The sequence below is a fragment of the Staurois parvus genome, unplaced genomic scaffold, assembly GCF_062004578.1.
Source record: "Staurois parvus isolate SC_StPar_1 unplaced genomic scaffold, SC_StPar_1.0 ptg000011l, whole genome shotgun sequence".
NCBI classification, from domain to species: domain Eukaryota; kingdom Metazoa; phylum Chordata; class Amphibia; order Anura; family Ranidae; genus Staurois; species Staurois parvus.
The window spans coordinates 18,432,889-18,459,534 of NW_028317807.1; the positions used below are offsets into that span (position 1 = coordinate 18,432,889).

A 26,646-nucleotide genomic window follows, 5' to 3' on the forward strand; every position below is an offset into this window, starting at 1 on the left:
TTAATGCTGGTACAAAGCAGACACTAGCCCACATGCTAAAACGTAGGACACACATGGTCATGCATCAGGGAAAGAGTGATGGGAAAAACCCCAGAAATCAGCACGCAGGACAGTCAAGCTGCTACTGCCCCTGCATCCCAGAGCTCAGCTCCGGCACCCAGGAGTGAACAGGTGCTGTGCTGGTGATGTCATAAGCTGGGCCATATCCAGGACCAGTGTCCCTTGTGGCAGGAGCCCATGGACTGCGGGACTGTTCGGAGGATGTCCTTTTTCTCCCACAGTGTCTGTGTCACCCACCCAGACCTGACAGACGAACGCTTTGAGTGTGATGTCTGGGTAAACCAACGGCCTTCCCATGCACTACTGGACTCAGGTAGTATATTGACCCTGGTTCATCCCAGGGTAGTGGGGGGAGTTGACCCAGTACATAGGACCTTCAAGGTGGTGTTCATGGAGACACTAGAGAATATGCCATGGTGCCTGTAGCCCTAACCAGCGCATGTGGCATGGTGTCCCAGGACATTGGAGTGATCCCAGACTTGATCCACGATATCACTGTGGGGTGGGACTACCCCCTCTTTGTTGAACTGTGGGACTATGTAAGTCAGGGACTGCCAGGACTAACCGATGGTGTAGAAACCCCCTCAGTGGGGCAAGACTGAGTGTTGCAGCAAGCCAAAGCTGTGGACAACACTGAGAACAGTCATGATCTGCGTTGTGAAAATGAGCTTGGGGGTGCCAAACAGCTGAGAGTATCTCTGAGGGTGGAGAAGCCACACCTGCATGGGTCATGGTGGGAGAGGGTTCAGAAGAAACCAACCCTCTATAGATTATGCTGGATGAGGACGAGAGGGAGCCTTCTCCTGACCCTACTCTACCTGACCTGCAGGTTTCTAGGGGAGCATTTGGCACCGCCCAGATGAGGGACCCCACCCTGGTCAATGTGAGAGAGCAGATGCCAGTAATAAGTGGGGTACCCTAGGAGCCCGGGGTCACCAGCACATCCTTATGGTTTTGGATTATCCTATGAGGTACCTGGAGGCAATCCCTTTGAGGATACCTTTAAGGCTATTGCCCGGGAGTTCTTTACCATGTTTTCACTAACAGGGTTCCCGAGAGAAATTCTAACCAACCAAGGAACACCGTATATGTCCAGGGTGATGGCAAATTTGTGTAAGCTGTTTCAAATTAAACAACTGCGGACCTCTGTCTATCACCCTCAGACAGACGGCCTGGTTGAGCGATTCAACAAAACCCTGAAAACCATGCTCAGACAGGTGGTCCAAGAGGATGGGAAAGACTGGGACTGCCTACTGCCAGCATTAATGTTTGCCATACAGGAGGTACCTCAAGAGTCCACTGGATTCTATCCATTTGAGTTGGTCTACGGGCGGAGACCCCGGGGGTTGCTTGACTTGGTAAAAGAGACCTGGGAAAGTGTATCCTCACCCCACAAAACAGTCGTGGAGCATATTTCGCAGATGAGGGAGCAGATGGCCCAAGTCATGCCCCTAGTTCAGGAACATTTACAAAAGACCCTAGAAGCCCAGAGGAGATTGTACAATCAGTCAGCTAAGATAAGGCAGTTCCAGGTCGGGGACCATGTGGCCGTACTTATACCCACTGTGGGGAGCAAGTTCCAAGTGGCAGGGGCCCTTTGAGGTGGTAGAGAAAACCAGAGATGTAAACCACCAGGTACATCAGCCGGGAAAGAGGAAGCCATACCAAATTTAACATTTGAATCTGTTGAAACCCTGGAAAGATCGGGAGCAGGTGCCCGCTGTAGCTGGGGTGACAACAGTAGCTTCAGTCAGGGTAAACCATGTACCAGTGTCAGCATTCCTGTCCAAATCTCAATTACAAGAGGCTAAAGAGTTCCTCCAACATAACAAGGATATGTTTACCAATTTACCCAGTCTCACCAATGTGATAGAGCATGACATCATCACAGATCCAAATGTGAAGGTATGAGTAAAACCCTAGGGAATTCCCGAGGCCCACAGAAAGGCAGTCTCAGAGGAGATAAAAAGGATGTTGGAACTTGACATCATTGAAGAATCGCAGAGCGAATGGTCAAGTCCAATTGTGTTGGTACCGAAGCCCAACGGTACTCTGCGATTCTGTAATGACATTCCCAGAAGCTCAATGAGGTGTCGAAGTTTAATGCCTACCCCATGCCACGGGTGAATGAGCTGATAGAGAGATTGGGACCAGCCTGGTATATCACCACCCTAGATCTTACCAAAGGGTACTGGCAGATACCTTTGACTAAGGAGGCCAGAGAGAAAACAGCGTTCTCCACACCTGAGGACTAGTTCCAGTACAACAGAATGCCATTTAGGCTGCACTCTGCCCCAGTCACTTTCCAGAGGGCTATGGACACCACTCTTCGTCCGCACTGGGAGTACACCTCAGTCTATCTTGATGACATTGTCATCTTTAGCACAGACTGGGAGATCCATCTTCCCAAAGACCAGGCTGTGGTGGATTCCCTGAGGAAAGGAGGGTTTACCATCAACCCAGAAAAGTGTGCCATAGCAATGGAAGAAGTGAAGTACTTGGGGTACGTTGTAGGTAGAGGGTTGGTGAAGCCTCAAGTGAACAAAGTGGAGACTGTCCATGCTTGGCCTCGCCCAGCCACCAAGAAGCAGGTGTGTGCGTTCCTGGGCATGGTAAGGTACTACCGGCGCTTTGTGCCCAATTTTGCCATGACAGCTGCCCATTGACTAACCTGACAAAAGGGAAAAAGTCAGTTATAGTTCAGTGGAAAGACAGGGAAGAAAAAGCCTTTCAGCAGCTGTGCTATGCCAATATCTTTTGCTGATTGCCCCTGATTTCTCAAAAGAGTTTATTGTGCAAACAGATGCCTCCAGTGAGGGACTAGGGCATGGGTGTCAAACTGGTGGCCCTCCAGGTGTTGCCAAACTACAAGTCCCATGAGGCATTGCAAGATTAACAGTTACAAGCATGACTCTCAAAGGCAGAGGCATGATGGGACTTTTAGTTTCACAACAGCTGGAGGGCCGCCAGTTTGACAACCTTGGACTAGGAGTTGTTCTGTCTCAAGAGGTCAATGGCGAGGAACACCCAGTGGCTTTCCTGAGCAGGAAATTATCGCGGGGAATTATCGCTGGAGACTTTAAGAGTTAATGGGTGGGGTGAGTCTCCAGCCTCTCACCCTCGGTAGCCGAAGTGTTAATGGCCTCATGTGGGAGGACAGATGTGTTAAGGCTTTAGCCCTCACCTAGCAGGGGGGCTCTGGGAGCTGTGGGTGGGCAGACATGGCTGAAAAACTGTGTCTGCTCCTAAATTGCTGAGCCATTTTGCTGGAGTTGCTATGCACTGTGTTTGACCCTCGGAGAAAGGCAAGAACACAACTCTGGAGTGACAGGTCTGTGGAGGGACCTATTCTGTGGACGACGGTAAACCCCGAAGATTATTTTGAATTAAGGACTGTTTTTTTTGTCTGCTCCAGACTTGTGTTTGAGCCCCCCGTAGAGGCTGAAGGACTATTACCCTGCTGTTAGGACAGTTTTATTTCTTTTTGCTGCCAGAAAGCTGTCTTTTTGTTATTGTTATATGAAAAAAATGAAGACGGTCCTTGATTTTACATGGCACAGTGTGAGCGTAATCCCCCAGAATATCACACCATACATTAGCTATCTAATGCATCTTAATCACTTCAAGTCCAGATACTTTCACCCCCTTCCAGTCCAGGCCAATTTTCAGCTTTCAACACTATCACACTTTGAGTGACAATTACTCAGTCATGCAACACTGTACCCATATGACATTTTTATCCTTTTTATGAGACAAATAGAGCTTTCTTATGGTGGTATTTGATCACCACTGGGTTTTTATTTTTTGCCATATAAATGAGAAAATACAGAAAAGTTTGAAAAATAAATTTTTTTCTTAGTTTTTGTAAATAGATAATTTTTATTCACAAATTTAGGCCAAAATGTATTCTTCTACATTTTTGGGGTAAAAATAACCCAAAACAGTTTCTATTATTTAGTCTGTGTGAAAGCTATAGTCTGCTATGGGATATATATTTGAAAATTGGGATATATATTTGAAAACTGATCAGTTGAGATCCTAAAATGCTGGATGCTGGTATGGCATATGGCAGTGATCAGGATGCTGGTATGGGGTATGGTGGTGATCAGGACATTGGCATGAAGTAAGGCAGTGATCAGGACGCTGATATGGCAGTAGCCAGAACGCTATTATGAGGTATGGGGGTGATCAGGATGCTGGTATGGGGTATGGCTGTGATCAGGATGCTAGTATAGGGTATGGCGGTGATCAAAACACTGGTATGGGGTATGGCAGTGATGAGAACGCTGGTATGGGGTATGGCAGTGATGAGAATGCTGGTATGGGGTATGGCAGTGATGAGAACGCTAGTATATGGTATGGTGGTAATCAGGGTGATGGTATGGGGTATGGCGGTGATCAGGACATTGGCATGAAGTAAGGCAGTGATCAGGACGCTGATATGGCAGTAGCCAGAACGCTATTATGAGGTATGGGGGTGATCAGGATGCTGGTATGGGGTATGGCTGTGATCAGGATGCTAGTATAGGGTATGGCGGTGATCAAAACACTGGTATGGGGTATGGCAGTGATGAGAACGCTGGTATGGGGTATGGCAGTGATGAGAATGCTGGTATGGGGTATGGCAGTGATGAGAACGCTGGTATATGGTATGGTGGTAATCAGGGTGATGGTATGGGGTATGGCGGTGATCAGGGTGATGGTATGGGGTAAGGCGGTGATCAGGACACTGGTATGGGGTATGGTGGTGATAAGGGCGCTGGTATGACATATGGGGTGATGGGGTGATCAGGATGCTGTTATGGGGCATGGCGGTGATAAAGATGCTGGTATGGGGTAAGGCGGTGATCAGGATGCTGGTATGGGGTATGACGGTGATCAGGATGCTGGTATGGTGGTGATCAGGGCACTAGTATGGTGTATGGAGGGTGATCAGAGTGCTGGTATGGTGTATGGAGGTGATCATGGCACTGGTATGGTGTATGGCAGTGATCAGGGAGTTGGTTTGGGGTATGGCGGTGATCAGGACATTGGTATGGTTTATGGGGGTGTTTTGTGCACACTGGGACAGGTGACAGGGCCTCCCTGCATTATTTATTATGTAAATACTGAGGCAGTGATCAGGGACACAGGTGCACTAAACTGGGGCGGCTGGCACTGCAGTGTGTGAGTGTACAAACAGCCTGACAACTTCTCTCTCATCTCACACTAAGAGCAGAGAGAAGTGATCTTTACTTTCAGTTTCATTGTTTACTATGTGAGTGCTGTGGTCACAGCAGTCACATGGTAAAACACCACGTGATCGCCTGAACACAGCGATAATGTGATCTGCTGCATCTGGGCGACACACCAGGCTCTGGGGTGCACGCTCTGTGAGCTGCACAGAAGCCATCAACACGGGTTGACATACAGGTACGTTAGCCCGCATTGGCGCTGCTTCCCGTCCGCTCTCTATGTACAGTGGGTGGACGGGAAGAGGTTAAAAGGAAGCTATATTTTTTTATTTCACATTTTATTAAGTTTGCTAGTTTATAAATTTGTCTTTATGCATTTTTTTTATTGCTTTAACTAACAGCACTGCCTTTCAACTTGTTGATTATCTCAGTCTAACCAATGACCCATTTAGGCCTTTAAGTTGGAACCACAGTATAGCCACTTCCATCACAGATCCAAAATAATAATAAGTTTATTCTTTATTGTAGGATAGAGAGCGGTGCCCTACAAATTATTCCTTTATGCCAACCTGACCAACTCCACATAGCTGATTCATAGTTCTGGTGCAGCTTAATATTGTACAGCCATTTATTCCAAACTGCATATATATATCTGGTTAATTGGCCATTATCAGTTAAGTGTATGGAAACCATGACTTTTATGAAGTTGGGTTTATGGACCAACACAATAGAACATCATCAGGCATGCTATGGTGAGACGGGCTAAGAGGAACCAAAAAGTATCCTCTTATAAAAATGTTTTAAACTAGCAAACCATTTACCAATATTATGCATGAATGCCCGTGAACCTTTACTTGCAAGAAAATACAATCTATACTACCCCATACTACCGTAACAATGCCCCAAAATAAAGCAGAGTTTCATTAGTGTTTATACTGAAGGACTTATATGAATTGAACTTCAACTAAATTTGTTCTACTATTTACTTATCTCTGAATAATTTACTGGGAAATCAACATCTATAAAAAGTATACATTTATACAAATATTACAGAAGAACAGTACATACAGTTATGTAAAAAAGTCTATAGAGTATCAACTGTTAAGCTAAAACAGTGGTAGGCAGGCTACAGACAATGTGGAGGACAAAATCATCATTTAGAAAATATGCTTTTATTTGTTAGGTATAGTGAACTACTTTAGGATAAAATATTTTATATAGGAAGCTTCACATTCAAAGCAGAGAAGCTTGTGGTGCTTACAGCATACAGTCCCCTTTGTACTACATAAAGTATCTTAAAAAATGGTGTAAAATGGTATGTAATGTATACCTTGTTTGGAAATATCTGGTATGAAATACACTTCACTTACAATATCAAAGCTAGTCTACAGAGTTAAACCATGTCAACCTTCAAGAATAATGTTCCCTGCCATGATGTCAAGAATAATATCCTGATCCATATCTGAAACCAGCTATGAAAAAAATTGTATCTATTGCTAAAACCGGAGAGTGCAAAATCTGGGGTAGCTGTGCATAGAAACCAATCAGCTTTCAGGTTTTTTTTCAAAGCTTAAATGAAAAAGCTGAAGTTAGAAGCTGACTGGCTAACATGCACAGCTGCACCAGATTTTGCATTCTCGTTTTAGTAAATCAACCCCAAAGTGTCTTTTTTTTAACTTTGTAGAGCAATAGGCATCTTTGACAACATCTATACAGCCAAAAATGATTAGGATTCCCTTAAACACATCTATTACCTGCAATAAATGTAGCATTATGCACTACTTACTCTAGGAGCCAAGTTGGCATTCCCCTCATTTGTTTCTTCTGCAATATAAACTTAGTATTGAACACAAATCTCTCACATTTCCTAAACTATTAAGAACTCCCACTTTTCTGAATTCAAATCTGAAAAGCAATACAGTGGATTGATATGGTTCCCTGATGTGGATACAGCACTGCAGAGCTGGGAAAGGGTTTGTCTGATTGGAAAAGCAAACTAAAGTTGTCCCAATCCTAAATTTAAACTACACACAAAAAAGATGTTCTTCAATAGCAAGCCGATTGTAGCATATATTCTTTTTTTTTAGGCCTCTTGCACATGGGAGTAAGAAAATGCCACTTTTTTTTATGGATTTGAACACAGAACAATGCACACAGTTGCATAAAGATTAGTAATACAATGATGAGTACAGAGATGTAAAATAACAATAGAAAAATGTATGTTTGCGTGCAGTAATTTACGCACCTATGCGTGCATATGGCAACACTGGCAACTATTAAAGGATGAAAAAAATGTTACACATACGCACATTTACAGAACATTTTACTCAAGATCTTTCTGTCAATATGATCCTGAGCATAAACATCAGTAAGTTATTATGTCTATGTACAAGAGACCTTAGGTGTATTTTTGCCTGTGTTGGATGTCATAATCTGCTTCAAAATGTTCTGCTTTGATCTCAGACCTCACTTCTGCTGGTCTATTACAATGTTATTTATAATGTTTGTTGGAAAAATTCCATAAGGAGTTTTTTCCCTTGTGCTCCAGTAATACAAAGTGGCACCAGTAACATAGTACTGTATCATGGTACTGTGCAATCTTTAGGTACAGCTCATATCATGCAACTCAAAGAAATATAGTGGTCAGTTGGTATAATGCAAAGAGGATCTTTACAATTCTACAAACAATATGAGTGATGGCTGCAGGGGAAAAATTACACTTTGCATTTCAATTGATTAATACCTGTTGTAGGTCTGCTAAAGAGTATAGGTGAATCTGTTGGAAAAGATATTCCCGAGGAAAAATTCTGAAACGACAAAAAGTAAAAGAATATTTTCAATAGACAGAAGAAGTAGAAAATATCAAGTTAGTGCACTGAATTGGTGACCCCCTAAGTTGAGATAACAAAATCTTTGAAAATCTACCCTGCTACAGTCTGCCTAAACCTTACCTGTAACCTGCTTCACCAGGATGGATATTTAGCATTCATCAATTTTCATCATTGCTCAGTTAGTCCATTTGTTTTCATCATATGATCCACTGGAAAATACCTGCTGTCTTGCTAAATCTTTATTTACAGTACTTTTTATGCAAAACAGAGTCTATTGTTTCTTTCTTTACCCCTGGTTCACATATCTGTCGCCGTGTGGGCTGCGTTTTGCATGGGAACGAGAGCCCATTCATTTGAATGGACTTCCATGCCCAAGGACACGCAGGGAAGACATCCCTGCACTTTTGGAAACCGAGGTTCCCAGTTCAGTTGCGATTCCCAGTGTGGGTGGCGTGCCATTAGTATTTTTGGCACCCGCCCGAGGGTCCCGTATTGCTCTGTGCGGGTGGTGCAGCTGCAGGTATTTTTGTGCGGGTCCCACAGCCGCATATATGTGAACCTAGCCTTATACAGTATATTTAAATTAAAAAACAGCTTAATTTGGAACTGTACAAAATACTAAATACTTTACAAGAAAAAAACAAAAAAAAACAAAGACGCATGCATGACTGGTTGAAATCAATCATAAACTGAATTCCAGAATTTACTACTTTGCTGTACGATGGTATTTAAAAAAAACAGAGCTTCTGGCTGTCAATAACAATGGGTTTTAATAGGTGTCAGTTAAGGAAAATTGGTGATTGGGCCTTTTGAGTTGGGGAAAAAATAACATTAGCAAAAAATGATCACGAGATTCAATGTGCAGCAGTGTTAAAACTGATCATCCAATTCAGTGAACCAAGCTTTTTGTGAGATAAAACAAAACAACACAGCATAAGACTTGCAATGGTTAAGTGCAAAAAAAATGGAATTATTTTGTTCATTTCTTTTATTCAAATTATATTTTTTATTAGATTTTTAGCAGAAAATTATTATGAGATAAAATAAGAAGTAGAGTAAGGCTAGGTTCAGGCTGTGTTTGAGCTGTTTCTGCATTGCTTTTTGCGTTGTGTTTTTGATGAATTTTGTATTTTCTTTTTAATTTTTAAAAATTTTTCTTGTTGCTAGGCAGATTTAAAATGCAAAATGCATAAAAAGCATCAAAAACGCAATACATGCTTTTCTGCAGCATTTCCATAGAAGTCTATAGAACCAAAAACGCAACTTTTTGCTTTCAAAAATGTTCCTGACCCTTTCCAAAAAATGCACCGGGTGAAAACGCACAGGTGTGAACATGTCCCATAGGAAATCATGTTAAATGGACTGTATTGTGTTTCTGCAAAACACTGCAAAAAATGCTTAGGTGTGAACCTAGGGTTAGACTGTGCTGTGTTTTCCAATAGCAATGTAACCTTACATAATCATTTACAGACTATGACATGCTGCAGACATACCTGATTATTTCTGATGTCACTTGGAAATGACAAATATGGCTCCCCAATAGTACACATCCAGAAAACATCAGAAATTCAGTTATTAATTCCAAAGTATTATGAAAAATTCTTTACAATTGATTATTCAAGAAATATAGGAAAGTGTAACACTAGAAGTGCTCTTAGAAGACTTAACAACAAGGAAATAACTTCTAAAAGGCCATTAACTATATCTGTCCTGCTACCTTTATTATTCTTTATAAAGCATCGACTGAATCAAAAGATACTGGGCAAAGGAAAAAACTTACAAAATACAGATGACACATTTAGGAGATATATTGGAGCAGACAGTTTCAGAAATAGATTAAAAATGCACTTAAAAAAAAATTAAATGGACTTCAGAAGTCAATGATTGTTATCTATAAAAGACAAACTGAAGTTTGTTCCAAAAATACAAATTTGGATACATTTTTCTGACTCTCAGAAGACTATAATAAGGAGGCATGTCAACTGCCACTGAATTGTTTGTCAAGCTACCACAGAAAAAATATTTAACATGAAGACAGGGCTGGTAGCAATGACTTTGAACATTTTCTGCAACAATGACTACGAAAATATTCTGGTTAAGGGGAGATCGACAGATCGTAGTACCTCATAATCACTTAGGTACCTGCCAACTAATTCCACTCTACAGGAGGACAATTCACCTTAGGAAAAACCAGGATTAGGAAAGAATTTGAGGATGGGGCTGTGATCACTTGCTACAGGGTGTCATTTATGAAAGAACTGACAGCATTTTATATGATTAATAAGTGCCCAAGTTCCCATAATGTGTGCCCAGATAGCACTGTTTTATTTTTTGCTGATATATGTTGACCAGATCGATGGAGTTCTGGAGAACAATGCCATAGTAAATATGCTCTCACAATATTGCCACCACTCACTGAACCACTATTTACTCCAAAATCAAATGTTAATAGCAAACGAAAGTTTGAAGTACAGTGAGGAACAGAAGTATTTGAACACCCTGCGATTTTGCAAGTTCTCCCACTTAGAAATCATGGAGGGGTCTGAAATACACATTGTAGGTGCATTCCCACTCTGAGAGACAGATTTTTTTTTAAAAATTCAGGAAATCACATTGTATGATTTTTAAAGAATTTATTTGTCTTGCACTGCTGAACATAAGTATTTGAACACCTAACAAACAGCAAGATTTCTGGCTATCAAAGACTTGTTACTGTGCCTTTAAAAAGTCCACCTCTACTCCACTCATTAATCTAGCTTAGTAGCACCTGTCTGAGCTCTTTAAAGACACCTGTCCACCCCACAGTCAGTCAGACGCCAACTACTACCATGGGCATGACCAAAGAGCTGTCAAAAGATACCAGAGACAAAATTGTGGACCTCCACAAGGCTGGAAAGGGCTACAGGGCAATTGCCAAGCAGCTTGGTGAAAATAGATCAACTGTTGGAGCAATTGTTAGAAAATGGAAGAGGCTAAAGACGACTGTCAGTCTCTCTCGGACTGGGGCTCTGTGCAAGATCTCACCTCGTGGGGTATCACTGATGATAAGAAAGGTGAGGAATCAGCCCAGAACTACAAGGGAGGAGCTGGTCAATGACCTGAAGAGAGCTTGGACCACAGTTTCAAAGGTCACTGTCGGTAGAACATTACGCAGTCATGGTTTCAAATCATGCATTGCACGGAAGTTTCCCCTGCTCAAGTCATCACATGTCCAGGCCCGACTGAAGTTTGCCAATGACCATCTGGATGATCTAGAGGAGGCATGGGAGAAAGTCATGTGGTCAGATGAGACCAAAGTTTAACTTTTTGGTCTAAACTTCACTCGTCGTGTTTGGAGGAAAAAGAAGGATGAGTTGCATCTCAAGAACACCATCCCTACTGTGAAGCATGGGGGTGGTAAAATCATGCTTTGGGGGTGCTTTTCTGCGAAGGGGACAGGACGACTGCACTGTATTAAGGAGAGGATGAATAGGGCCATTTATTGTGAGATTTTGAGCAACAACCTCCTTTCCTCAGTCAGAGCATTGAAGATGGGTCGTGGCTGGGTCTTCCAACATGACAACGACCCAAAGCACACAGCCAGGATAACCAAGGAGTGGCTCTGTAAGAAGCATATCAAGGTTCTGGAGTGGCCTAGCCAGTCTCCAGACCTAAATCCAATAGAACATCTTTGGAGGGAGCTTAAACTCCGTGTTGCTTAGAGACAGCCCCGAAACCTGACAGATCTAGAGGAGATCTGTGTGGAGGAGTGGGCCAATCCTCTGCATTGTGTAAAAATGCTGTTTGATCCTGTCCTCTCTGCCCCTCCTCTTGTTCAAATGTCCACATCTTATCTCCTAATAAGACAGACTGAACCCATAGCCATTCTGCACATGCTCAGTTTAGTGTGTATTGCTAGAAAGTTTTTTATTATCTTGGGAGAGTGCATGTGATCAACACAGGGCCAATCAGCACTGTCCAGCCAGAGGTCAGGAGGTTTGTATCCTCCTAGAGCAGAAAGAAAACTACTCCTACAAGCTGTAACTAGTGCTCTGCTGGACACTGATAAAAGTCACAAGACTGCTCTAACTGCTGATGAGAAAAGCTATGTAGCAGTTTACATTTACTACAATTATTGCACTTCCATGTTCTGTGTACTGTGGGAGACCAGATATAGTGAATGTAGGGTACATTCAATCACTTCTGATTTCATTTGAAATATTGGTTCGTATGAAATCAGTTGGTATAGGTTACTACACTTAACAATTAGCAGTTAAGAACAACAACTCTTTATTCAATAAAAACATGTATTACTATACATTACAGATAAACAGTAATTATATCATAAAATTAGATTCAGCTCTGATTCACACTGATGCAGTGCTGAATTTGCAGCGTTTTCTGTGCGAATTCCGCACCGCAGCAGAATCGCACCCCGTTCATGCGAACCGCTGTGGGTGTGTATGTGACCTCCGAAAGGGGTCTGCAAAACGCGGTGCGATGAGCAGAATTAGATCGCATAGGTGTGAATACCCATGCGATCCGATTTTACTGCGGACCCAAAAAAGGTCCTGCACCTTTTTGGTGTGGGTTCCTGTGCAAATCACATGCGATATACCCCACTGCATAAATGTGAACCCAGGCTCAATGTGTATATAAGTCTATGTTGGTTTTCTAAACTGAGTGTTTTATCCAAGAGAGGCAACTCTCATGTTTCCATACACCCTGGGCCAATATAATTGATAACCGTTATTTTCCTTATGATATGCCAGCAATAGAGTGCACTCCTTTCATTTACCTTAACAGGTGCCCATATGTTCAACTCTCCTCTAGGGGCGTTTGTGAAAAAGTGGCTCTGTGATTGGACCAGAAAATCAGGTATCTGTTTAATTCTTGGAATTGTTTTGATATTTACCTTTTAATAAACCTTTATTTATTCTTATCACTTTCTTGTTCTGTCTGTTTGTCTGCATGCAATTTTCTACAAAATACTACAATATTTTCTAAAATTAAAAACCAACTCATAGGGGCATTTATAAAGCAGTGAATCTGACAGTCACCAGTCACATGTCTGCAACTTTGTTGCCGGTATGTCCCCTCTATTATCAATAGAGCAGAAGAGATGCTGGTACATGTAGTTCCATAGCCTTACCTTGCAAGGTTATGCTGTTATCACACTTGTGTTCAAGACTGGTTATCCACCTGCTGATGATTCAATTAGCTACATGCCCAGCCAGGCCATCTCTCTTTCTATTTAAAGTAAATCTCCACCATTACTGTCACTTTAACTAGTTGCTTTGGGTCAAGCTGGCCCAAACAAAATATTTTCTAACAGGTGTATGCAATGGGTGTGCTGCATAAACTGTATGTCACTGAAAACAGGTGCAGCGCTGATATCACAAATATGTAAAAAGGTGCTTGTTGGAAAAATTTAAAATTGATAGTTCAATCAACCATATACAAGTATTATAAAGTGCCAAATAGCGCAAATAATATCTCAAACTTGCGGCATAAATGCAAACAATAAGCTCAATAAAATGCAATAAATATATAAAGTGCAGAATATATAAAAACCACATTAAAGTGATTATAGTGATAAATAAGTGAAAGTCCAAAGAATGAACGTGAGGCTCATAGCAGATCACAGCAAAAGTGTTAAACTCTCTTATTCAGGAGTGACTGATGGTGTGACTAGTAATAAGTGAATGGCGCACTCACCAGATGCGTGCTATATTCACGCATTTGAGATTACTACTGTCTAGATCTAATTGTTGCGATCTGGTCACATATGTGTGTAGGGTGGCTTCCACTGCGCAAATGCAGTAATTAAGAGAACCTAGGGGGTATTGTAATACTGAGGACATCGTTAATGAAGATTTTCTGCCCCTTACCCATATTAGATGAATGAGGATATTTATCCCGACTTCCCTGATTAAAGAGTACACTCTCTAACATTATCTTCTAATCTGGTAAACAAAACGATTTGTTGAGGTTTAAAACAGCCAACAAAATGGCACTGCAATGCGCACGAGCATTCCATGGACGTGATATTAACTTTTTGGTCCATGACAAAATGGCGCTGGCGCACGGAGCATGCACCGGGAAGCCGGCAAAATGGTGGGTGCGATATGAGCACTGGGTAAAAAGGTTAATAAACCCCAAAAAACGAAGTATGTGAAGGATACAGGTATCCTCAATTTAAGTAAAGTGGAGTTATCAACCTAAGAATTGGAGCTATTAAATAAAGGACTCAAATTTGCCCCGAAAGCAACTCTTAATAAGTTCCTATACTGACGTTAGAAAGTTCGTCAGACAGATATCCCTTAAAAAATATTTTCACAACAACCCTATTATGTATAACACATCTGATAATGGAATTATCAATTCCAAGCTCCATAATGAATCCCTATTCAATACGCCTTCACAGACAAATGCATATATCAATGCCTTTAGAGATATGGTATTTAAAGACCTTGAAGCGATCAAAATAAAATCTGCTAGGACGTACGATTCTTCTCAAAAAGCTATTAACTCCCTTTTAGAGAGAAAGGATCTTGTTGTCTGCCTGGCGGATAAGGGAGGAGGGGTAGTGGTCCTGAGCAAGACTGAATACATGAAAGAAGTATACAATATTTTAAATTATGAAAATACCTACCTTCCCTTACATAAGAATCCATTGGGACAATTTAGGAGAGCATTTAAGGCTATTATCCAAAAGGGTTATGAGGATAAAATTATTAATAAAAAAGAGAAACATTTCCTTTGTCCCTCAGCTCCTAAGCTCCCAGTATTGTACATACTTCCCAAAATACATAAAAACCCCATAAACCCTAGTGGCAGACCCGTTATAAGCGGAATTGGGTCCTTATGTTCAAGAACAGGCGAATATATCGATCACTCTTTACAGCCCCTTGTAACTAAAACCCCGGCTTACTTGAGGGATACCAAGCAAGTACTTCAAGAAATCAAACATGTGACCCTGGACCCCACTGCATTTCTTGTCACAGCAGATGTGACTTCTTTATATACTAATATTGATCACTCTGATGGTAGGGAAGCTGCGAAATTCTTTTTAGATGATTTTAATGGGATGTCTATTTTACAGAAAGATTTTATACTAACACTGTTGGATTTTGCGATGACAAAGAATTATTTTTGGTTCAACCACAAATTTTATTTACAAACAAAAAGGGGTTGCCATGGGAGCAAAATTTGCTCCCAGCCTGGCCAACATTTTTATGGCCAGGTGGGAGGAGAACACCATATATGTGAGAGAATGGCCGGAACTCTCCTTTCATAAAAGATCTATTGACGATATCCTCTTGGTGTGGAATGGTGATTAACAGCACTTATTAATTTTTTTGGAACCTTAAATAATAATATGCTGCATATTAAACGTACTTTTAATTATAGCAGATGCAGTATTAATTTTTTAGATTTGACTTTAATAAACCAAGGGGGCAGAATTCTCACGGAGTCCTTTTTTTAATCTTACTGATAGAAACAGCTATATACCGTTGGACAGCTGCCATCATCCAGTCTGGTTACAAAACATCCCTAAAGGACAATTCTTGAGAATTAGGCGGAATTGTACAGACATTAGCACTTACTATACACAAGCATCTGTTATAAAAAATAATTTTTTAGAAAAAGGGTATAATGAATCTATGCTGAATCAGATACTAGAAGAAATAGGTAATACCAGTAGAGATGAAATGTTAAGTGATACTGTAAAACAAAGACAACAAAAAATTTGCCCTTTTGTCACTAATTTTTCGATTCAACATAAAGCAATCACCAGAGTTATCAACAGCAACTGGAAAATTTTAAAATCAGATCCCATTTTAAATCAAATTTTACCTGAAAAACCAGAAATTACTTTTGGAAGAGCCATACCTCTAAGAAATCGGATAGCCTCCAATATAATTAACGCTCCAATTAGCACCACATTTTTTTCAGAGATGAAAGGATTTTTTCTTTGTAGAAAATGTGTAATTTGTCAATGCAGCAAATTGCAGAAAAATGCGCACGCGCATTCCATAGATGTGATATTAACTTTTTGGTCCATGCGCCGGGTAGCCAGAAAAATGGCAGGCGCGATATGTGCGCGCGCCATTTTTTGCCACAAATAGAACTATGTGAACTTCTAATGCTGTAAGCTTACACCCTATGACTAAGTGCTTTGCACAAAACGCGTCAGGGGGGGCCTACAGCATCTGGACGTCACGCCACCGCTGGTGGCCATCTTGGATGTACATGGTCAGTCATTTTGCTTTCTGTTTGTATGCACCCTGATTTGGAATAAAACTCCGTTGATAAATGCAGTATCATGCTATGTGGCATCCTTTGTTGGGCTCTCTGTGATTTTCATCATTCACAGAGCCTATTTTAGAGGTGACCCGATGCAGTGATACCTATCGAGGGACCCTGAAGGGAACAGGAACCTGGCCATAGTTATGGTTTGCATTTATGCCGCAAGTTTGAGATATTATTTGCGCTATTTGGCACTTTATAATACTTGTATATGGTTGATTGAACTATCAATTTTCAATTTTTCCAACAAGCACCTTTTTACATATTTGTGATATCAGCGCTGCACCTGTTTTCAGTGATATTTGTTTTTAGGAGGTTTATGGTTACCTTTGGTGTCCCAGCAGCTGTTGTTCTTGTAGCGCTCACTTAATTCTTCCTTATATAAACTGTATGTAGCCACATCACATACAGTATACAACACTATGTTACGGCAGTGGCATTGGAGCTCCCTTTCCAATACAAAGCTTTCTCTGATTGGCTGTGGCAGAGAAGCGGGATCATATCACGCTCTCCGACTCTCCTGCCAATTAGAGGAAGCTTTGTATTAATTTGAAGAACACTAAGCTGCCTCTGAATGGCCCAGCAGCTCTCAGCCCCACTCAGTTTTGTTTGGGACATGGGTATTTTCCATCTCTCTGCCGGAACACAGTGCTGTATACTGTATATACAGAGGCTACATAACGTTTATACAGCACACGTCTTAGTATAGAAAATTGTTTGTTTAAGCCAACTCAGCCCAAACAAACTAGTTAGAGTGAATGTAAAGGTGGAGATCAGCTTTAAGATTGTCTTATTCCCTCAGGCATTGCCTTGTGCAACAGCTAGTATTCTCAACACCAGGTCCACCAAGTGATTTCCAAGAAAATTCCTAGTATTCCCAGTGTTTCTTGGCAGAGAAGATTCCTAGTGTCCCCCGGGTTTCTCAGCGTGGATGAGTCCTAATGTCTCCAGTGTTTCCTAAAGGAGAGGTTTCCTAGTGTTCCCCATTAAGGAAGATTCCTAGAGTTCCTCCAGTGCTTTCTCATGTTCCTGGCTTACTGAGAAGATTCCTAGAGTGGCCCCAAAGCTCCCAGCATCCCTGACATTCTGAGAGATTTATGTACCCTGAGATTCCTAGTGAACCTAAAGTTGGATAGTCCTTGCTCCTAATGTCTGTTTGCAAGCATCTCCAAACGTCTTTCAGTGTGATTTCTGTACCCCCAATGTTCCCAGGGTCTTCCACCCTGTCCCCAGGGACCCTTAGTGTGTTCCTGCTTGCAAACTGTATCCTTGCACTTGTTTTGTCATTTGAGCATTCCAGTGCCCTTGTGCCTCTGTTTCCCTCGTGTATCTTTATCAGCTTTTAGCCTTCTTGCAACTCTGTGATCCCCTGTGAGTTTCAGCCTGCTATGTGTTAGCATCATCTTGGTCTGCAGTCTGCGTCAGTGTCTTCCAATGTATTTCCAGTCTGTTTCCTGCTTGGTGTCCCTGTGCACCTCTACCTGTACCTTGATCCCCGATTGTCTCTTTGCATTACTACTCTGCAGAGCTGCAACCTGGAAATTGTGTGCAGTGCAACCCATCTCCACCTTGAGGAGTTCTGGAGAAGACTACTGTAGGTGGCTCCTTGGACTCTGTGCCTCAGCCCTTCCAAGGGCCTTCACCTTTGCTGTACATGCGAACAGACTGTGTTCTCCCAAGATAGTACCAATAGGTATCCTTCCTGTCTTAAACCTCAACTGTATCCTGTGTACCAGTATTTCCTGGGACCCCTGTGCACCTCCATGTTCCTTATACCTGTGAGCACTGGACTCCCGTGCTGTGAGTGTCTCCTGCTAGTATTCTGTGCCCTGCTTGCCTCTAAGACTATCACCCCAGTGCTGCACTATACTCCTGCCATTCATGTGAGTCCTATATTCTGTGCTTTCCAAGATTCTTGTCTATGTGCTCTCCTGTGCTAGATAAGCTGTAGCCTACAAGGGTGCGCTCTCTGAGCATACCGCCATCCAGCACGCAGGGTGCAAGGAGGGTACACGAGCACAATCATATGTGACATCACAAACATTATCTGTAGGTCAGAATAGATTGAGTCACCACCACTGAATGTTTGATGAAAACTGTATTCATTGCTTTATAAATATACCAAATAATCTCTATTTGAAGAAGCACAGCAAACCTGTTCACATTCTAAAATAAAAGGCAGTTTTGGACATCCATATTTCACAGAGCAATAATTAATGTACTTCTAAACTTCAGCTATATTTCCATGATTTCCATATGGCTCTTTAGCTTTATTACATTTTGGCTAAGTGGTTAAGCAGAACGTGTAAAAAGCATTACTTGTTGGCCTTGCAAGATGTTAGATCAATATCTCATTACTACTGAAAATCTATCATTAGTCCAAGCCTGAAAGACACGTTTAGAAGAGGCAGCTTTTGAAAATGCGTAAGAAAAAAGGAAGGCGCCTCTAAGTGTAGACTATCAATAATTTTATTAAAAACAAGGTGTACTGCACTCACATGACTACGGTAACAGACAGACACATCTCTAAATCCGTGCAGTATCCTCTGCTGCTATTGTGTAGCCGTCACCTTCTTGGCCCCTGGCTGGCTGGATGGTGATGGTGAAAGAGACCTAAATGAGGGCTGGAACACAGTATGAAGCGCAAACGGCGCTCGGCGGGGTGACGTTGCCGGAAATGATGCAATGCGTTATGGAGCATGTGCACATCGATTAGCTTTGGTTGCACTCCTTTCTCACCAGTAGATGTGTGCAAGATCCGAAACGCGTCACGTCATTTCCGGCAACATCACCCCACCGAGCACGGTTTGCACTCTATACTGCATTCCAGCCTTCGTTTATGTCCCCTTCACCATCAGCAGGCCAGTGGCTGAGAGGGCGACAGCTATACAATAGTAGCAGTGGTGGACATTGCTTGGATCCATGGACTCATGTGCCTCTCTGTTACCATAGTCATGTGAGTGCTATACACCTTGTTTTTAATAAAAATAATTGAAAGTCTACACTTAGAGGCACCTTCCTTTTTTTCTTGCATGTATCTGGTGTAATATTCTGGGGGGATTACGCTCACATTGGTGCCATGTAAAATCTTAATCCCAAGACTTCAAACAACACTGTTCCATTAACTGTCCAGTTCATTCACAGCACAACAATATCTGGTAGGGTGTACTGCCCACATCCGAGCCACCAACTGTGATATTCTGGGGGATTACGCTCACACTGGTGCCATGTAAAATCAAGGTCCATATTATGATAACAAAAAACAGCTTTCTGGCAGAAAAAAGAAATAAAACTGTCCTAACAGTGGGGTAATAGTCCTTCATCCTCTACGGGGGGCTCAACAAGAAGTCTGGAGCAGACAAAAAACCAGTCCTTAACCCAAAATAATCTTCGGGGTTTACCGCCCTCCACAGAATAGGTCCCTCAACGGAACTGTCACTCCAGGGATTTTCTCACCTTTTTCTCGGGGTCAAACACAGAGCATAACAACTGCAACAAAAATGGCTCAGCAGTTTAGGAGCAGACACTGCTTTTCAGCCATGTGTCTTTGCACACACAGCCCCCCTTGTTAGGTGACGGCTACGAGAGGACGCCATTAACCCTTCGGCTCCCGAGGGTGAGAGGTTGGAGCTCACCCCACCCATTAACTCTTAAAGTCTCCAGACTCCAGGGACCCATAACAAACTAAAGAAACACAGGGGAAACTACTAACCAATTTTCCATCTTGTTAGCATTTCCCTGAAATCTCTCAGCTAGGGCTGAGAACCTTTCAAAAGGAACGAATATAACACTCCTTCATGACGTATCCTTGGTGCCTTGTACACTGGAGATCACTTCCTCTCTACAAGAAGGCCTGCCTTGAAGCCGAAAATACCTGCTTGCTAAGTGACACTACCCCAGGATGCATTCGATATACTATCACACTATAAAGCTACAAACCACAGGGATCTCTCAGTCTGCGCCAGAATCACACCTTACGTAATCTGGGTATCAGTGACTTGATTTAAATGTACTTTGGCTATGTATGATTGAATTTAGTGCACACCCTATTTGCGCTGAGCTTCCTATTTAAGTTCCTGACAGGTTTATCTTTTTGTCAGTAAATTTAGAACAATATTATTACTCAAAACCTAAAAGCTTAAGTGACATAAATGAACATGAAGAACCAGCAAATAATAACTGAGACTGACTGACCAGCACTGTTCTGCTCCTTCAGGGCCTATTCACAACATTTTGCAATGGGATAATGCATGCTACCATACTATGTTGGTGCGCTTAGATGATTTTTGGACTCTTCTGCCTGTGCCTGAGAAAATAATTTATGATGGGAACATAGGCAAGAAATCTAGGACATGGGAACAAGGGTAGAAGCCAGACAGTCTAAAACGGGATGGGTTAATAAGACAAAGTTATTAATGACAGAAATGTGTCTGGAGCACAATGAGTCACTTTACAAAGCTAAGCTGACCCCTAGCCATCTTCCAAAATATACATTTTTTTTAGGGTAGAACATGTAAAATGTTCCCATAGCCATGGCCAGACCCCCCTCCCTCTGACAGACAGTATGGGGAGACTTCTCCCCGTGCTGTCAGATTTGAAAACAGCGTGGCCATGCGTGGGCTCTGCTCACACATCCACATCACTCATTCACAGAGTTCTGTAAATGAGTGCCTACAAGTCCCGACAGCCTTGGCGACTGTCGGCTTGTAGTTTTCAATGAACTACCATGGCGCTGTGGAGTGACATGGTACTTCATTCAAGCTTCCTGTCAGAATATCTGCTTGACTGTACATCCCATACAGCAAGCAGCTATTCTGACAGGTCTGCAGGAGACCTGCATGGCATCAGCAATCTACTGATCGCTGGTGCAATGCTTTAGAAGCTCCTTTGGACAAGAATAATAAATGCATTATTTTTTACCTGCAAAAAAATGTGCATTTATTATTTTTGTCCACAAGGTGAACTTATCCTTTAAGCTTTGACAAATAAAACTGAAAAGTGATAGGTTTGAATGCAGAGCTGCACCAGATTTTGCACTCTATAGTTTTACTAAATCATTCCCATAGTGTTTCTATTAAAACCCTAAAAAATGTGAACACTATTATAAACAAAGAGACCATTATAAAAACATAATAAACACTAACAAATATCCATTCTGTTGATTAAAACATGGTGGTAAATATTTGATAACCTTTAAGGAACACATATCAGTCATCCACGTTAAGCTGTCAGAGATTACATTTAGTTTTCTTGAGGGACACCTTTTAAGCAATAACTTCAACACATTATTCCAAGAGGAGTCAGTGCTTTGGGAGCTAGTCTGCCCAGCCTAATAAACTGTAGTGCCCAGAGTTTACTTGTTGAAATGCCAGTGATTTAAACCATTTACAGCATGTTTCCCCAATATACCTATCTAAGAAGATATTGTAAATACATGTTCCATTATATAGATTCCTGGGTTTTTAACTAAGAGATCCTAGGCCATCTGGAATGTTTCAGACCGAGAACTACTGAAGACAGCAAAGCTTTTAGACTTTTGAGAATTCACTATGTCCCAGTTGAATAACATGCCTAAAATAGTTGTTGCTAAGTTTACTTCACTGTGCCTTAAGTGGAATGGTTAATAGCACCATTCTGTGGCAGAGGTATCACCTTTGCCAGCACAGACAGAGCTACATATAAGCAGTGGCGCTGCCATCAAAAAGATACAGAGGCACAAATGTATTAAGTCCCATCAATTTACCAGATGTCAACAGGATTTGTCTGGAGTCTTATGTGTTTGAACCTATCACAGCGATGTATAATTAGGCAATGCCTTTTTATTTCCAGTCTGCATTTGAGATATAAAGTTCACTCGTGTTATATTTCAAAAGTATGTGGGATTAAGATTTAGTTTAAAGGAATTTTTAATATAGTGGCAACATGATAGATAAGAGAAAGTTGAGGTTCTTCTCATAGTAACAATTATTGTTTTAATTTTCTAACCTTCCCTAGACAAATGACACTAGGGACCTGCCATCATTGTGGGTGCTTTTTTATGTGAGCTACATTGCAATCTGACCATATTGTAACTTAAACAATAATAACTATATAATTACTATATATTTTGAAGTGATTCAAATGAAACTTGCAGTGCCGCTCTAAGCTGAGACAGGGATCTCCTCGCTACAGTGAAGGGAGCTGGAGTCAGTGCACCATTCATAGGTGTAATAGCAGTGCATATCTATGTAGATGAATGTGCCAGCACCGCGTGGCTGGAGCGGTCCTGCCTGAGACCAAATTCATCTACATACATATGCACTGGGTTGGTGAGCAGCGCCTTATCTTCTCTCAGATATTCCTAAACAGCAACCATTCTGGATGCCTAGACAAGCTTTTTTTAAAAATTAAAAGACCCATCACGTGGGCATGGATTAACTGATATGGACCTAAACCCTAGTATCAACATATCTATTTTACAGTCACTTCTTACCCATCAACTATTCTAATAGATAAACTGTTCTACCTTCAGCTCTGGGCCCAATTCAGTTACTGATACCCAAGCACAGCTATGGGGTTGAATGCTGGATCATATAGGTGCTGTCAAAGTATGATATTTTGGCAAAGCGAGCCAAGCAGTTGCTCTGCATTTGCACCGACCCTGTCATTTGACAGTACCCATGTCACCAGTTACTGTGGTTGTACTCAGTTGTTGACAGCTGTAGGGAGCACTAAGCTGATGGTAAATTAGTATTATATTTTATGCTACTCGTACCCTTTACATTCACTTTAATATATGTGTCCTTTTACAAATTTACTTACATTTTTGTTGACTTGAGCTGCACAGTTATCAGAAACCAGTGAATTCTTGCAACATCTAAATGATTTAGCATACCTCATAAAACATAAAGCTACTACAGAGATGAAGCAAATGGGAGTTCACTGCATGGAGACATAGGCAAACACAGTTGCCTTCGATCATCATTATTGTAAATATCCAGTTTTGTTGACGACAAAATTCCCTCCAGATCACTTTTTACAAGTTTTTTTTTTAACCCGCTACCATTAAGTAGATATCAAAATAGATCATTCTGCTGCACTAGCTGATACCTTTCAAGTCAATGGTACAAAATAAGTCTCTCACCAGTGCTGAAACTCCAAGTGCAATAAACCTAACACTAGAATGCCATATTTAAATGCAGCCATCAGTCTATTTAACGTGTCCTCAAGCCCTATGCAGACATCGAGGAGTAGTAATGACCCAATTACAGGATGATTGTGTCACAACTGACAAGGAATTTAATTTTTGTAGACATAAATGAAAAAGCCATGGCTAGTTGCAAAGAGAAACAGAAACATTACTTTAAAAGTACAAAATGGCTTGTGTAGCAATTATTGTATTATATGGCTATTTATTTTAAAGATACTGTGGTCTGTCTTTGAGCAATAAGAAATTCTTATTGCATGGGGGACAGCCTTGAACTCTATACAAGGCTATGAAATGACTATGCAGGTAGGAATGCTGCTCTTCATTCATGCAGTGTTGTGTTGGGCATGGTAAGCAAATATATGAGTGACATTTGCAATTAGTAAAGCATAAAGATCGACAGTTAAAATACAAATGCAAAGTGCAAGAAAACTTCTTTGCTCAATGTAGTCATGTTAGCTCCAAAACACCATGCAATGTTCTAATCTGCCCAGAATAGTGTGTACCAAGCTGAACAGTAGCTAGCCGTATTACTTTAAAGTGGAAACTAAAACACACACTGTTTAATTTACATAGTTCCTTCTCCTTCTGTATGTGGATGATGGCACTGTAATTATTTTAATAAAAAAAAACATCTATGAACCTTTTTCCTAATTGATATAGAGATGTCACATGACCCAGAGCTTTCCCAGCCTGTCTACAGGGAAACATAATCAGGAGGAGCATCTAGTCCTCTGCTGCTAGTCACATGTTCAAAAAAAACAAAACAAACAAAGCCTCTGGAATACAGAGTAAAAATAAAAAATTAATAGCAATTAACTGTTTTAAACTGGTGTATATATATATATATATATATATATATATATATATTGGAAGCCAAATCTTTATTATTTTGTAGAAATAACATGGAGTGGGAGGATTCACGCCCCTCCAGCCTGTGTCTTTGTATAAGATGGAGGGGATTCCTTTATTAAGCTACATGTAATATCTCACCCCCATTGTGTTTAGCTGGTTCGTGGGCATGGAGAAGTAGGGAGAGAGTGGGCTGTCATTTACCACTGTATATACACCCATATCTGTGACGCTATAGTCACATGGGCTTCTCAGATGTGATAGGGAGGAAATGCTTAGCATAGAAACTCCCTGAAAACTGAGCATGTGCAGAGTTGTCATTATAGCTGCAAAAGCCCTAAATGAATTGGGGACATGAACAGAAGGCAGAGATACAACAGCAGGATCAACCAGGTTGCAGAATACAGAAAATTAATCTCATAGTGACTGACTATGAATAGTATGTAATGCAACATCTATTGATATTTTTTATGATGTGGGTTTAGTGACACTCTATGCATTTTTTTATATAATCAAATTTACATCATATGCAAAGTATGTATCAAATTCTGCAGTATCTCCTTGAATTATTTACTCCAAACACATTCAAATGAAGGTAAAGAAAATGTTAATATTGTCTGTTACAAATATAGAAGCCTTCTTAAACTGCATGGAATTTTCCTAATAAGGATGAGAGCAGAAAAATAACAATAGTAAATGCAGGAGTGTCCCAATATCATTAATCAAGCTGCCTTTTAGCTCCCAGACAGCAGTATTAACAGAAGGTTGGTCTTTGTTTATAAGACTGTCAGATGACTTCCATTGGTCATGCTTGCTGGCTCTTTATTAAAACTCATTCAGACACACAGAAGTGTGGACTGCAGATTTGGTTAGCTTTGTTTTTTTCCCTCTGTTGAAGGATGGTGAAAACTAAATTTAGTTTCACCTCAGGATTCAGATTTGAGGCTGGCATCACATCACATGAGAAATGAAATCTTAGCTTAGTCATATGTAATAGGAAATTAAAAAGAAGTACTGTAGAGTAGGATGTACTTTTTGTTGTTGCTGAATTTGTAAACGTAAATTGTAGGCAGATTTTAAAGATCTGTAATTATTCCTGTCATTTATTCATTAAAAACACTTTTAAAGAATTTATAAATACTGCGGCAACCTGCCTTCATACTATCCTCCTGTAATCTCCTTTGCTTTAGCACAGTGCTGCAATTTAAACAAATGGATCTAGCTGGCTAGAGATGTTAGCATAGAGATGACCTGACCATTAAGTTGCTGTTGTTTCACTACCCAATAATATTACTGACCAAGTGGTATCCCTTTCGCTGCAGTGCAGAAAAGTAAATAGTCAGGATATGAAACAAATAAAATGGTGTTGCACTAATATCAATAGTATTAAGGACACACTAATTCTAAGAGTGGGGAGACAGAAAAAATAACCCCAAAACAGAGGTGATAAGTATAAAGGCCTGAATCCAGACCTAATTAGGTGCAATATGACAAAGACAACGCGAGTAATAATCAGACAGTGAACATAAATAATACATAAAAATGTAAAGGCTTGAACCCAGACCAAACTAAGTGCAATAAATAGTGTGATGAAATATAACGTGAACAATAATCAGCAAGTGAACATAAATAATGTATTCAACATAATAGGACTAACACGTCCTAAATAAAAGTGCACAAAAATCACAGTGCAAAGAAAACTGTGCCAAAATCAAATGGCAAAAAATATGTGCAAAACTAATCATACAAGGTGCATGAAACTATAAATGCATGAAACTATAAATGCATCATAAATAATACATACAAATGTAAAGGCCTGAAACCAGACCAAACTAAGTGCAATATGGATTGTGATAAAAACAACATACACAATAATCAACAAGTGAATATAAATGATGTATTCAACATAATAAGACTAAATAAAAATGGCACAAAACGTGCCGTGCAAAGAAAACTGTGACAATCAAAAAGCAAAGAAATATATGTGCAAAACTAATCATACAAGGTGCATCAAACTAAAAATCCATCTTATAATCAGGATTGATGCCAGTGAAAAACGCACAGTGGAAATAAACGTGCGTCATTAAGCACAAAAAATAATTAAAGCAACGTGACATATAACAAATAATGAGCGATCATCAAATAAACATAAGTGATCATCAAATCGGCATAAAGTCCATGTAAATAGACCGCCAACTCTAAACGAACAAAGCAACTGGGTGAAATGAATGATAAATCTGTCACTGGCTAA

The 26,646-nt window shown here is 40.8% G+C and overlaps 1 protein-coding gene across 3 annotated transcripts in view; it reads right to left on the reverse strand.

Annotated features, from left to right (window-relative positions):
• Positions 1-26,646, reverse strand: part of PLEKHM3 (pleckstrin homology domain containing M3) — a 250,326-nt gene that overhangs the window by 95,588 nt on the left and 128,092 nt on the right. For all 3 annotated transcript variants that reach the window (XM_089671288.1, XM_089671285.1, XM_089671298.1), the window contains exon 6: positions 7,978-8,041. In XM_089671288.1, coding sequence (XP_089527414.1) covers positions 7,978-8,041 — 64 coding nt within the window. The remainder of the gene's footprint in view (positions 1-7,977; positions 8,042-26,646) is intronic.